Source organism: Podarcis raffonei, chromosome 3, assembly GCF_027172205.1.
Source record: "Podarcis raffonei isolate rPodRaf1 chromosome 3, rPodRaf1.pri, whole genome shotgun sequence".
NCBI classification, from domain to species: domain Eukaryota; kingdom Metazoa; phylum Chordata; class Lepidosauria; order Squamata; family Lacertidae; genus Podarcis; species Podarcis raffonei.
This window is the reverse complement of record NC_070604.1, coordinates 60,848,671-60,860,858: the sequence shown is the minus strand read 5'-3', so window position 1 is coordinate 60,860,858 and position 12,188 is coordinate 60,848,671. Positions and strand designations below refer to the sequence as shown.

Below are 12,188 nucleotides of genomic sequence, written 5' to 3'. Positions count from 1 at the left end.
AATCCTAGGCACTGCTGTTCACTCAGCAGCTCTACTAAATTTAATTAGCCTTAAATATGTATATAAGATTGCAGGCTTACATAAAAGTAAGTCCAGCAAACAGACCTCAGAGAGATGTACAATAATCAAAATAAAAGCAAAACACAAACCATCGTAAAACCAAAAAGTGAAGAGTAGCGATCATAAAAGAATAAAAACTGCAGGTCAACAAAAGGCAGCTCCTTCAAAATGCCAGGCAAGCAAGAAATCCTTAACCTGTAACATGATGGATCACATAAACGACACAAGAAGCCTTTTACTTCCATCCAAATCTCCGTCTGAGGCTTTTCTTGAATGCGAAACGTATTTCTAGCACCGCTAAAAATGCACTGATTTCACATGCACCAAACCAATCCCTGCCCATATCAGCTCCGCACAGTTGTTTTTCTTTTCTTTTCATTTCTTTTCCTGGGCCAGCCTCGTCTATGCAACAGCAAAAAAAAAGGGGGACCGCGAGCGAAGGAGCGCGAAGGCGGGGCAGCTCGGAACTACAAGCAGCCTGAAGACCATTGTGGGCGTGGCTAGAAAGAGCGGGACGAAGGGAGGGTGGCTGAGCAAGAGAAACAGAGGCCGCCGATTGATGGGCAGAGCGCGAGAGGGGAGGGAAACACAACACCCAAGAGGGAATAGGTGGGGCTGGCCGTCGTTCTGGAGCCTGCGATTGGCCGAGGGTCAAAACCGGGGGCGGGGCTGCAGGCGGAGGCCGGGACGCGGGGAGGGGGGCTGGAGCCGCGCTGACGGCCTTGGCCAGGGAATTTCAATTTCGAATGAGGCTGAGGGAGGCGGTGGCGCAGCGGCCAGACGGGGAAGCGAGAGGCAGGAGGAGGAGGAAGCCAGCCGAGGAGGTAGGAAAGCCCTACAGGCGCCGCCGGCAAAGTTAGTGCGGGACGTAGCAGCGCTGGGTTGTTTTTGGCGGGCTTCGCTGTCGTAACCGAGAGCGAGTGAGGCGGCGCTGGGGAGCCTCCGCCGCCGCTTCCCTTCCTCTCCTCGGCTGCGAGCGAGTGAAAGGGACGCGGAGTGAGCCTGAGGGGGAAGTAGGCGAAGCGCAGCAGCCGCTCTCTTGACGGAGCCGGGTCCCCCTTCCCCCGTTTTCTCCTCATAGACACTCGGCCTGGCTTTTGCTCTGCCCCCCACCCCCGAGCCGCCCTTCTCCCGGCCGCCGTTTGGCTTTCAGTTCCGGCGGAGTTGCTCCCCTGGGGGCGGACGGCAGGGAGGCGGCGACGACGGCGCGGGTTCCTGCTCTTCCCGCTCCGCCGCCTCCTCTCAGCCCCTGGTGATGTGGGGCTCCAGCTGGAGTCGCCTCGCGGCTTGAGTAGGTGGGAGGGGATTTTTTTTGGGGGGGGGTTCAAGCCTCCTCTGCCTGCAGCCCCGGTAGGGAGGAGAGGCGGCGGCGAAGACGACGACAGCGCGGGTGGGGGGAAGAGCAGCTCTGAGGCGAAGATGCACGTCCGCTGGGGCTGCCGCCGCCGCCTTCCTCCTCGGGAAATCCGCTGCCCTCCCTCAGCGCGAGGGGAAGGGACTGTGGCGCTGAGGAGGGAGGAGGATGCAAAAGCAGAGCAGGGAGACGGCGCTGCACCGCGTGTTCCTGCCCCTCTCCAAAGCGTGGGGTGTGTGCAGCGTGTGGCATCCTGCCTAGCGGGGTTTGGGTGTGCAGCCCTCTTTCCCTCCGCAGGTTTTTAATCCCAGCAGCGGCTTTCTCCTTCCTGCGGAGGGTTCAGCTGAGCTGCACCCCTCCCCCGGGAAGCCGTCAATCCCCACCTTTTGTTCAAATTTCCCTCGTTTACATCCCCTCCCACGCGCGCGCCACGACGCGGGAATGTGATCCGCGTGGGGGCGGGAATGAGCGCCAGGCTCTGGGATGCCGATTCCTGGCCGAGCGTCCCGACGTATTCGCTGTCCTGGAAGCCCCCTGCAGGCCGCCGGGACTGTTGTGACCTGCGTCGTAACGCCGTGCGTTTATGTGTAGCCTCGTCTCCCGTGTTTGCGGTGATTGGTGGGCGGGGAGCCCTGGACCATTTAGTGGAAAGATATAAAGCTCTTGCCAATGGGTGATAGCTTTATCGGCACCAACCAAAAAGTCGCAGCGTACTGATTTTCGTATACTGAGAAATGTTATTCAGAGCAAACTGGATGTGAAGCGAAGTAGCGAGGTCGGGTGGGGAAAGTGGACATGATGAAAAAGCTTAAAATGGACGCAGGGTATTATGCAGACTTAATTAGATTAGAATGTGGTAGGTTGCAAATGGGTTGCATTAAAGCAGTGGTGTCCAAACTTTTTTCAAAGAGGGCCAGATTTAATGAAGTGAGGGCCAACCAAAGTTGCTGAGCTTTTCTTAGGGTTGAAGTTGTTGAGTTTTTTACCCCAGGAAATAAACTGCTACAGGGGCTGGATTAAACCGACCTGCGAACCCCCCGAAATGGACTTTAGACATGCCTGCATTGAGGCCCGTTTACCCCCATTCCCTTTTGAAAACACCACAAATGTCATGGTTACTCAAAGCTGTTCTAAAGACAGCAGACAGGCATTGCACTCCCTATGTTATACACTCTGCATGCTCTAATTTTAAGGTGTGCTGAGTATGCTCATTGACCACCTGAAGCAAAATAGGGTGGAGTTGGGGTCTATGCCCCCCCTCAACTATTATCTTTATATGGTAGAAACACTCTTCACACCTCCTTCAGTTTTAAGATTGCTGGATGGCTAAATTTGGTATTCCTCAAAACACACATACACATATTGTGTTGGCCCATTATGACAAATCCAAAAGCTGTAATAGGGCTTTTACAATAGGGCTGTGACAATACTTATTCATGTAAACAATACCATTCCATTAAGTAATAGTAAGTTTCCATCTAATTCTAGAGGTGGAGTGGTAAAGTCTTCTCTGTTGTACATTTGAGGAAGAAGTCCACTTCATCTCCCACAAATTGGAAATGCTAAAAGGCTGTTTAGAAAATACTATTAACTTCTGAACACCATAACTCAAGTGCCCACGTGCTTTTTAGAATATGATATGGCAACTATGGAAATAATTCATTTCCACTTGTCTTAAGTGTCTGCCTAGCATAGCCATATTCTCTCTTAAAAAAATATTGGTCATGATAAGCTAAAAAATATGGATGTGATTTTGATGTTTTGTTTTGTTAGGTCTTTGAGGCTAGGATGCTCCAACATGTGAGGGGTAGTTTTGGATAAAGAGTTTGAGATAAGAGTTGCATGTGGATTTGTTAAACTTGTAGCTTTGCTGGTGATCTGAATAGTATGATCTGTAAGTAAGAAGCTTTGTTTGGAGCTTGACAACGAAAGTGAGGCAGTTCTAAAGAGGCTAGTGCCACCTTCTAGAGAGGATGGTGGGAAAATGAATGTAACCTACTGGCAAGGACTGCACTGTTCTCTTTCTTGCCATCACCTGCTTATTACCTAGATCAGAAACTGAGTGATTCCCACTGACTTATGAAGTCTACTTGGAGTAGGAAACTGCTAGTTAAAGTCTGCTGCTTGACATTTCTATTTAATCCCTCTCCTAGTTTCTCACGCAGTTTAGCCCAGTAGTGTAGCTCAAGTGGTTCAAGCAATGGTGTGTGTGTGTAACTAACAGCCTTTGGGTGTGTTTGGGAAGCAGTACAGAAATCAAATTGAGCAGTGTGTTTATTAAAAGCCGGAGGAGGAACCATAAGTAGGTGAAATCAAAAGGAAAACACTAAATAATATTTTTGTATCTAATCCTATACTGTATTAGGAAAACCTAACATAGCAAAACTTATTCTTATGGTCATCTTTGCCCTGGGTAACCTCTGAAGTTGGTGGGAAGGCAAAGAAGAATGTATGTGGGAATAATATCACTTTTTATGCAGTTTGCTTGTGTTGATAATGATTAACAGCTAGACTAAGGAAGGAGGGACTTAGACAAGGATGCTGGAGGTGACTAACACTCATTTCCTGCTAGAAGGTGAGAAGTGGGATAGAGATGACTGCCAGACATCACAGTGCTGGTGCTTTAGATATTTGACAGGCATATGAAGCCTGCTATTCCAGTCAACTCCATGGAAGGAGTTGGGTGGGCTGTGAGAGGGGACTGTAGAAAAGATGATTTTAAAGAATTTCTGTGGGCAAAGTGCACTGCAGTTAAGAGGTGAGGCTTTTGCCCAGGAGGAGCGAATGGTATTTCATTTCAGAAGGTGGGCTTGTGAGAACCATGGACAGAACTAGTGTCCCACCCCCTTTCCATCACAGTTTTCTACCCCACATTTATCTGCTGGTTCATGCTCTGTGGAATAGTCACTCTTGCTTATAAGAGCCTGAAGTTTCTGTTGTGGGTGCCTAGTATATAGGCATTATGTATATAGGCATTATGTGTTCAAAGATGGATACCATAAATCAGGCTCTCCAAATAATTTTGTACTACAACTTCCACCATTCCCAGCCAGCATTCCCATGCTCATGGATGAAGGGTGTTGTAAGGCACAAACCTGAAGATACCACATTGGCTTTCCCTGCCAGAAATTAAGCTACATTTTCTGATCTTGAAAAAATTAAGTTCTCTTATAAATCAATATAGATAAGGCTTGATAGGAGATAGCCTGTTTCCCTAGCTTCCTAGTGTCAGCAATACCACACTTCAGTTACTGTGCCATATTATATTATTTTAGTTTTTTCATTTCATTTCATTTACACATGTATACCACCTCCCTTCTGTCATGGAACGCAAGGCAGCTTACATGTTGTTCCCATCTGGTCATCCATCCAGGCATTGGCCTGGCCTAGATCTATTGATCATTAGTCACCATGCATTTCTGGGTAATAGTAGTTGTTTTGTGTCCATGTTCTTATTGCTCACACATTAAAAAAGTACAGAATAAACTATATTTGCCTTTGCTTGGTCTTGTTCATCTGTGTGTTTTCACTTTGCAGTTTTTGAGTTTGATCAGTGTAGGTAATATCTTCTGGAATGAATTGGTATGCACTGGAAAAAAGGTCGAAGTCTTAGCATAAACATTTCCAAAATTGCTTTGGGTGGGTCTGGAAAAGTTGTTAATTGTCAGGGGCATTATTCAGTGGATGGTCATGACAGTCGTACCAAAATGTACACATGCATTGCAGCATTGCTGTTCACATTGCTAGGAGCTGTTTTGCCCTTTTTCAGGTATATCTTGGAGCACTGTAGAAACCTGCAAAACTAGTGTGACCAGAGAATATGTGGAACAGAAAAAGGGATGTGTAGTTCAGAGAATGACAGTTTTACAATTATGTCCCTAATTATTTTAAAAGTTATTGACTGCATTCATAAGAGTAGTACATGTGTGTGTGTGTGTGCGCACGCGCCCATGTGCTAATGATAAATTGTGTGTTAATATGTATCATAGAAAGGAAATTGAGTTTCTGATTGTGACTTTGAACTAACTTCTATGGTATTAGAGTTCTATGGTAAACATCTTCAAAGATGTTTAATGTAAAAATGTGGACCAAGAAGTACGTAAATAAACAAATGGGACTGCTAGGTCACAAATGAACCACCATAAACGTTACTACTCCCCCTTTCCCCAAGTTCTGTGCTTTGCACATACCTCAAAGCATTGCTTTTTTCTAGGGGTCCGCATACCCCTAAACATTTTGTGAATCTAAGTTTGGCCTCGTTAAAGGGCAGCATTTCAATATGAGTAGGAAAATGAGAGTACAGTGGTACCTTGGGTTACATATGCTTCAGGTTACATGCTCTTCAGGTAACAGACTCCGCTAACCCAGAAATAGTGCTTCAGGTTAAGAACTGTGCTTCAGGATGAGAACAGAAATCGTGCTCCAGTTGCGCTGCGGCAGCAGGAGGCCCCATTAGCTAAAGTGGTGCTTCAGGTTAAGAACAGTTTCAGGTTAAGAACGCACCTCCGGAACTAATTACTTAACCCGAGGTACCACTGTACCCTAAACACTTTTTTTTAGCAAAAAAGACATTGCCTCAAAGTAGGGAGAGTGTGCACATTCACACGTGGATAACCTGGAAGAGGGGAGTCCAGAGTCACTCACTTTGGACTATACTTTGAGATTTAGCTTCTGTAAATTTTTGTGTCAGTCACTGAATTCTTAAGATTGTTCTCTTGTTTAGCAAAACCATGAGCAAAAACAGATTTTAAAGCCAGCACATCCCAGGAAAAACTAGGAAGTTTTGTCTTTTTTTTTTTCATAGCACAATTTCCCCCCCTCTTTTTTGAAGTTGTTCCTGTGCCCTTTTGCAAATTCAAACACCCCCCACTACATTTACTAAAAGTGAAACAGTTTCAATGTGTTTATTGGATTATGGGTCATTGAGTTTTGTTTTGTTTTTTAAAAAGCCATTTATTAGTATGTCTAATTCTGACATACCCGTGGTTTCCATGCATAATAAAATAAATCTATTTACAGTCTTTATATTTAAGCACATTCCCTAGGCAACAAGTGCCATGAAGCATCAAATTTACTATAAAATTATCCAGCTGCTGACTCTGTTTACAATAAGAGTTATTGAACATAAGACATGCTGCATACGTGGCAGTGTAGTGCTTCTGGAATGTGACCAATTGAATGTGACCTAGTGGCTCAGTTTCAGAGGCACTAAATTTCTAGCTGTAATTTAGGCTGTGATTTCTTTGAAGCCTAAAACATTAACTTCTTGTGCATTACATGCTCAGATGGTATTTGAACACAGAAATATCAGAACGCAATGATTTAGACTGCAGTGCGATGTAGTTTCCCCCACTCCTTAAAAAACAAAGAGACTTGAAATATCTTTCTACTTGAGGCCTGCATTGTAATAAATACATTTTTTTCAGTTAAGTAGCTTTGTTGTACTTCAGTTTGTTTAAAGTGAATATTTAATCATATTTCCTGGGACAAACGTAAGGTTCTGCACTTAGGCAGGAATAATCAGATGCACAAATATAGGATAGGAGACACCTGGCTTAACACAGTACATGTGAAAAGGATCTAAGGCTCTTAGTAGACCATAAGCCTAACATGAGGCTACAGTGTTATGCAGCAGCAAGAAAAAAAAAAGAAAAAAAAAGAGGCTAAGTCAATTCCAGGATGCAGCAGCAAAAGCGCAGTGCCCATATCCAGGAAAGTAATAGTACCAAACTAATCTGCCTTGGTTGGACCCCACCTGGAGTACTGTGTCAAGCTCTGAGCACCACAGCTTAAAAAGGATATCGACAAGCTAGAATGTGTGCAGAAGAGGGCAACCAAGATGATTAAGGGTCTGGAAACCAAGCTTTATGAGGAACAGTTGAGGGAGCTGGGTGGGCTTAGCTTGGGGAAGAGAAGATAGAGGTGATATGTTAAAGATAAAGGACCCCTGACAGTTAAGTCCAGTCGTGAATGACTCTGGGGTTGTGGTGCTCATCTCGCTTTACTGGCCGAGGGAGCCAGCGTTTGTCCGCAGACAGTTTTTCCGGGTCATGTGGCCAGCATGACTAACCTGCTTCTGGCAAAACCAGAGCAGCACACGGAAACGCCGTTTATTTTCCCACCGGAGCGGTACCTATTTATCTACTTGCACTTTGACGTGCTTTCGAACTGCTAGGTTATCAGTCTTCAAATATCTGAAGTGATGTCACATGGAAAATGGAGCAGGCTTGTTTTCTGCTGCTCCAGAGGGTAGCACCCAAACCAATGGATTCAAATTACAAGAAAGGAGTTTCTTACTAAACATTAGGAAACTTCTGACAGTAAGAGCTGTTTGACAGTGGAACAGACTGCCTTGGAAGCAGGAAGTTTTTAAACAGCTGGATGGTCATCTCTTGGGGATTGTTTAGCTGTTATTCTTGCATTGCAGGGGGTTGGAATAGATAACCATTGGGTTCATTCCAATTCTATGATTCGATGAATCTCTACCATTTGGATTACTGTTTCAAATGAAAATGCCGCTTTGCTATTTAATTGGTAAAAACTCATGTTTCAGTGTTGAAAATATGTTATTTAATAAAAATGAGTTATTTTTTCTCTGCAGATCTTTTGCGTTAGATACTGAGTAGAATGAAGGGATACTTTGGCATTTTTTCTGTTTTGCTGCTTTGAGAAAAAAAATAGTAAAACTGATTTAAATTGGTTAAAATGACAGATGAATATACAATCTGAGTCTATATACGTTTGTTAGGAAGTCTCAAAGTGTGCATATGGAATATAAAAAAATGCTTCTTTTTTAGTTAAAAAATGTGGCACACCCATTGTTTTCTGTTTTGCTACTGTGGAAATTTAGTCACAATAGGTTGTTTTACCCTTAAATAAATCCTTTTAATAAAAGCCACTTCATATTTTTGCATGACTTGATGTTATTATCGTCTCTCTGGATATTTCTCATGAGCTTTGGGAAGAGAAAAAGGCTTCTGTGCTTGTGATTTTTTACCTTTATGTTTTCATGTGCTCCAGGTAATGTTTAAAGTGGTTTATGTTTTGTAGACTTCAATGCTGCTATCTTCCTAGTGAAAGCTTTATGCTTAGGGAGCAGTATTAAAATCACTTTGCTGTTTATGCGGGGGTAGCCTTATTTCTTTGTGTTTTGGCTAATGCAGCATTAGTAAAGTCAATACTTTTAGAGTGCCTCACACTAGCAGACTGATTTCAATTTTTCAGGATCTACTTTGGGGGTAGATGCCCACTGATTGCAATCAATTTTAGTTAATCTGTACTAAATGGTCCTCACTTTAAGACTTCAAGTTGCTTAGCTGGATCAGACCTCCTAGTAGTGCAGGCATTAGGTGGTTTTGCTGGAAATTGGGGTATATATAAAATTGTCCTGCAACTCACATACCATGTAAAATTATATATGTAGCAGTTTTGTATATAGCTGTTTGGAATTGCTTTAATAATTTCTTTATAAATTTAATGAATGAATGCTATAAGAGATTTGTGTATACCTCCTGATATGTATGAGAAGCAGCTTGAAAGAAAAAATCATTATTAAATAAATTCTCACCCAACCTTTACTTTCTCAGCACTCCCTTTCTTTTGCAGTTAAGTAAAGTGGCAGTTTAGAAGTTTTTGGTGTTTTTTTTAGATTTCTAAAATAGAAAGCAAGTAGTAAGGAATATTGGTATTCAGGTTCTGTGCTTTGTTGAAGTAGTTTGTAGCAGAGTAAATGTGATGTTGTGTAAATGTAATAAAATAGGATTTTCCTACATAGTTTCAGTAGATATGATAACATTTAAATCACCTTAGTACAGTGGTACCTCGGGTTAAGAACTTACCATATTTTTTGCACCATAACACTCACTTTTTTCCTCCTAGAAAGTAAGGGGAAATGTCTGTGCGTGTTATGGAGGGAATGCCTACGGGTGGGATGCCTACGGATTTTCCTCCTCTAAAAACTATGTGCGTGTTATGGTCGGGTGCGTGTTATAGAGCGAAAAATACGGTAATTCGTTCTGGAGGTCTGTTCTTAACCAGAAACTGATCTTAACCTGAAGCACCACTTTAGCTAATGGGGCCTCCTGCTGCCGCTGTGCCTCTGCTGCACGATTTCTGTTCTCATCCTGAAGCAAAGTTCTTAACCCGAGGTAATATTTCTGGGTTAGCAGAGCATGTAACCTGAAGCGTATGTAATCTGAAGCGTATGTAACCTGAGGTACCACTGTAATTTTATTTAACGTGTTCTCTTCAGAAGGGGGGGGGGAATCTGCTAAAAGTGTACTTGTTGTAACTTAGGCTGCAGCCCTATTCAGACTTAGTCCGGAGCAAGTTCCACTGAACACTCTTTTAGGTAGCTTAAAAAAACCACCACCACCTGGGGTGGATTAGGTTGAGAGTGAGTAGACTAATGTCACCCAGTGTGTTTCATGTTTGTGTAGGGAATCTGAACTTTGGTCTCTCAACTCCAAATCTAGTAGGTATATATGCTATACTACAAGTTTTTGCATGATCCTTTCCCATTCTGTATGTACCATTGTGATAAACGGAGAGTGTAATTTTAATCCCTCCCCATGGCTGTGAAGCAGATAGACTCTGAATGCAAGGATAAAGCATGTTGCTTCAGGAAACAAAGCACTGGGTTTGCAATTCAACCTTTTGACTCTTCATGTGTTATCTAAACTGCAGCATCAGACAGTTGTCAGCATAGTGCTGTATGATCAGTATACTGTTCTCTTGTTTCCTGTCAATAGTTTTTTCGTTTCCTTTTACTTGCGTAAGTAGTTTTTTCTCAAACACTTGAGAAATGTTGTTAATGCATCATGATTATTTTTTTATTTATTTTTACTGTTCAGTAAGTGTTGGAAGTAACAATGCATGTTGGACAGTGTATGTGCAAGTCTGAGTGCATCTAAATAAACAACTTACTGATGAATTTGCATTTTGATATGCAAAAATAAGGATACATTGCAAGATTTTGAATTGCAGGAGTGATATATTTTCTCATAGGTTTGCAAGAGATTGTGTTCTAAATATTTGAGGAGAAAAATGCTTGATTCTTAGATGGAAACAGTTTTGGTTCATCTCATTTCAAAGGTGTAATATATTATAAAATGCATGGAAAAGTCTTGAAAATGGCTAGATAGATATTGAATTATATATGAGAGCTTTAGAGTAACTACTAATGTGTGGTTTCATTTTGCGGGAGCCCAGTGTTGAAAATACTATGGATGTTAATCTGTATGGTGTGCTGAGCCTCTTCCACCATAAAGGCAAAATGCTGGAGTTAAATCAGGAGTTAACCGTTTTTACTTAAAACACCTTCACTCCTTTCAGAACTCATGGGGACATGTTCGTATTTTGTTGATGGAATTTCTAACACTGTGGTCACTTTTGCTTCCCTTGGATCAAGGGTAGGAAATCTGTGGCCCTCCACATGTAGCTGTGCTATGTCATTGATCAATGGCCATGCTAATAGGGGCTAATGAGAGTTGGAATCCAACAATATGATCTGAAAGGCCAAAGGCTGTCCAGTGCTGCTTTGGACAGATCTTGGACAAAGAGCTATTAAAAAACAGCAGCTCAACAGAGCAAAATTCCAAGGACTGGAACTTTACTCGGGGAAGACATATGAAAACATGGACATGTGGTCAAACGACCTCGTATCACCCCTTAATACCGCTTCTGAAAATACTGGAGCATACTTAAGTTCATTTTAAGCTACAATTGAAACATACCGTGTTTTTTGCTCTATAAGACTCACTTTTTCCCTCCTAAAAAGTAAGGGGAAATGTGTGTGCATCTTATGGAGTGAATGCAGACTGCGCAGCTATCCCAGAAGCCAGAACAGCAAGAGTGATCGCTGCACAGCGATCCCTCTTGTTGTTCTGGCTTCTGAGATTCAGAATATTTTTTTTCTTGTTTTCCTCCTCCAAAAACTAGGTGCGTCTTATAGAGCGAAAAATACGGTAATTTAAACTTTTGACCTAGCCAGGGGTCGGCAAACTATGGTCCAGGGACCGGATGCGGCCCACCAGGCTCATAAATCCGGCCCACAGATCCTGCCGCCCACTCGGTTCAGTCCCCACATTGAGCTAAACTGCCACAGCGTTTCCTTGAAAAGAAGCCGTGGATGCCTCGCTGTGCGGAGACTGACTTCCACGACGCTGGCACTACTTCAGATTGGCTGCAGGAAGTTCCTCACTGCCTGTGTGCTGCGGTAAACTTGGCGCAGCCATGGATGGAGAGGCGGGCGGGCGGCGAGTGTGGGACGCAGCATGGCGCCCAGCTTGGCGCTGCTGCTGGTGATGTGCTCGACGGCAACGCTGGAGCAGTTGGAGGGCAATCTGCATGCCGCCTGCCCAGCGCTCCGTGTGTGCGGCCTGCCTGCTGACCAGACCTCGGATGACGGGCTGCAGCGCATAGTGCGCACCGCTGGGGATAGGCCGATGGAGCAGCTGCTGCTCGTCAACAACGCCAGTGAGTGGGCGGTGCCGAGACGCGCTCCTGAGCGCATGCAGAGTGTGTTCCTCCTCCAGGTCCGTAGGCAGCTGCGGGACCGGCTTCCACGGTATTTATATTTTTCAAAATATAGTCCGGCCCCCCCACAAGGTCTGAGGGACAGTGGACCGGACACCTGATAAACAAATTTGCTGACCCCTGGATCTAGCCATTGTGGCTAGTAGTCATTGATTAGTGCTATATTCTGCATCCACTGTTTGAGGCGTCATGTCTCATATATCAGTTGCTGGGAATCGCAGGTGGGGCAGCTTGCAGT

At 44.0% G+C, this 12,188-nt stretch overlaps 1 protein-coding gene across 3 annotated transcripts in view; it reads left to right on the top strand.

Annotated features, from left to right (window-relative positions):
• Nucleotides 1–747: 747 nt before the first annotated feature.
• Nucleotides 748–12,188, top strand: part of EPB41L2 (erythrocyte membrane protein band 4.1 like 2) — a 78,144-nt gene continuing 66,703 nt past the window's right edge. The window contains exon 1 of one of the 3 annotated variants that reach the window (XM_053381919.1): nucleotides 748–884. In XM_053381919.1, the coding sequence (XP_053237894.1) occupies nucleotides 807–884 (78 nt within the window). In that variant the 5' untranslated portion in view covers nucleotides 748–806. The remainder of the gene's footprint in view (nucleotides 885–12,188) is intronic. The other 2 variants (XM_053381908.1, XM_053381907.1) reach the window with 2 other exon arrangements.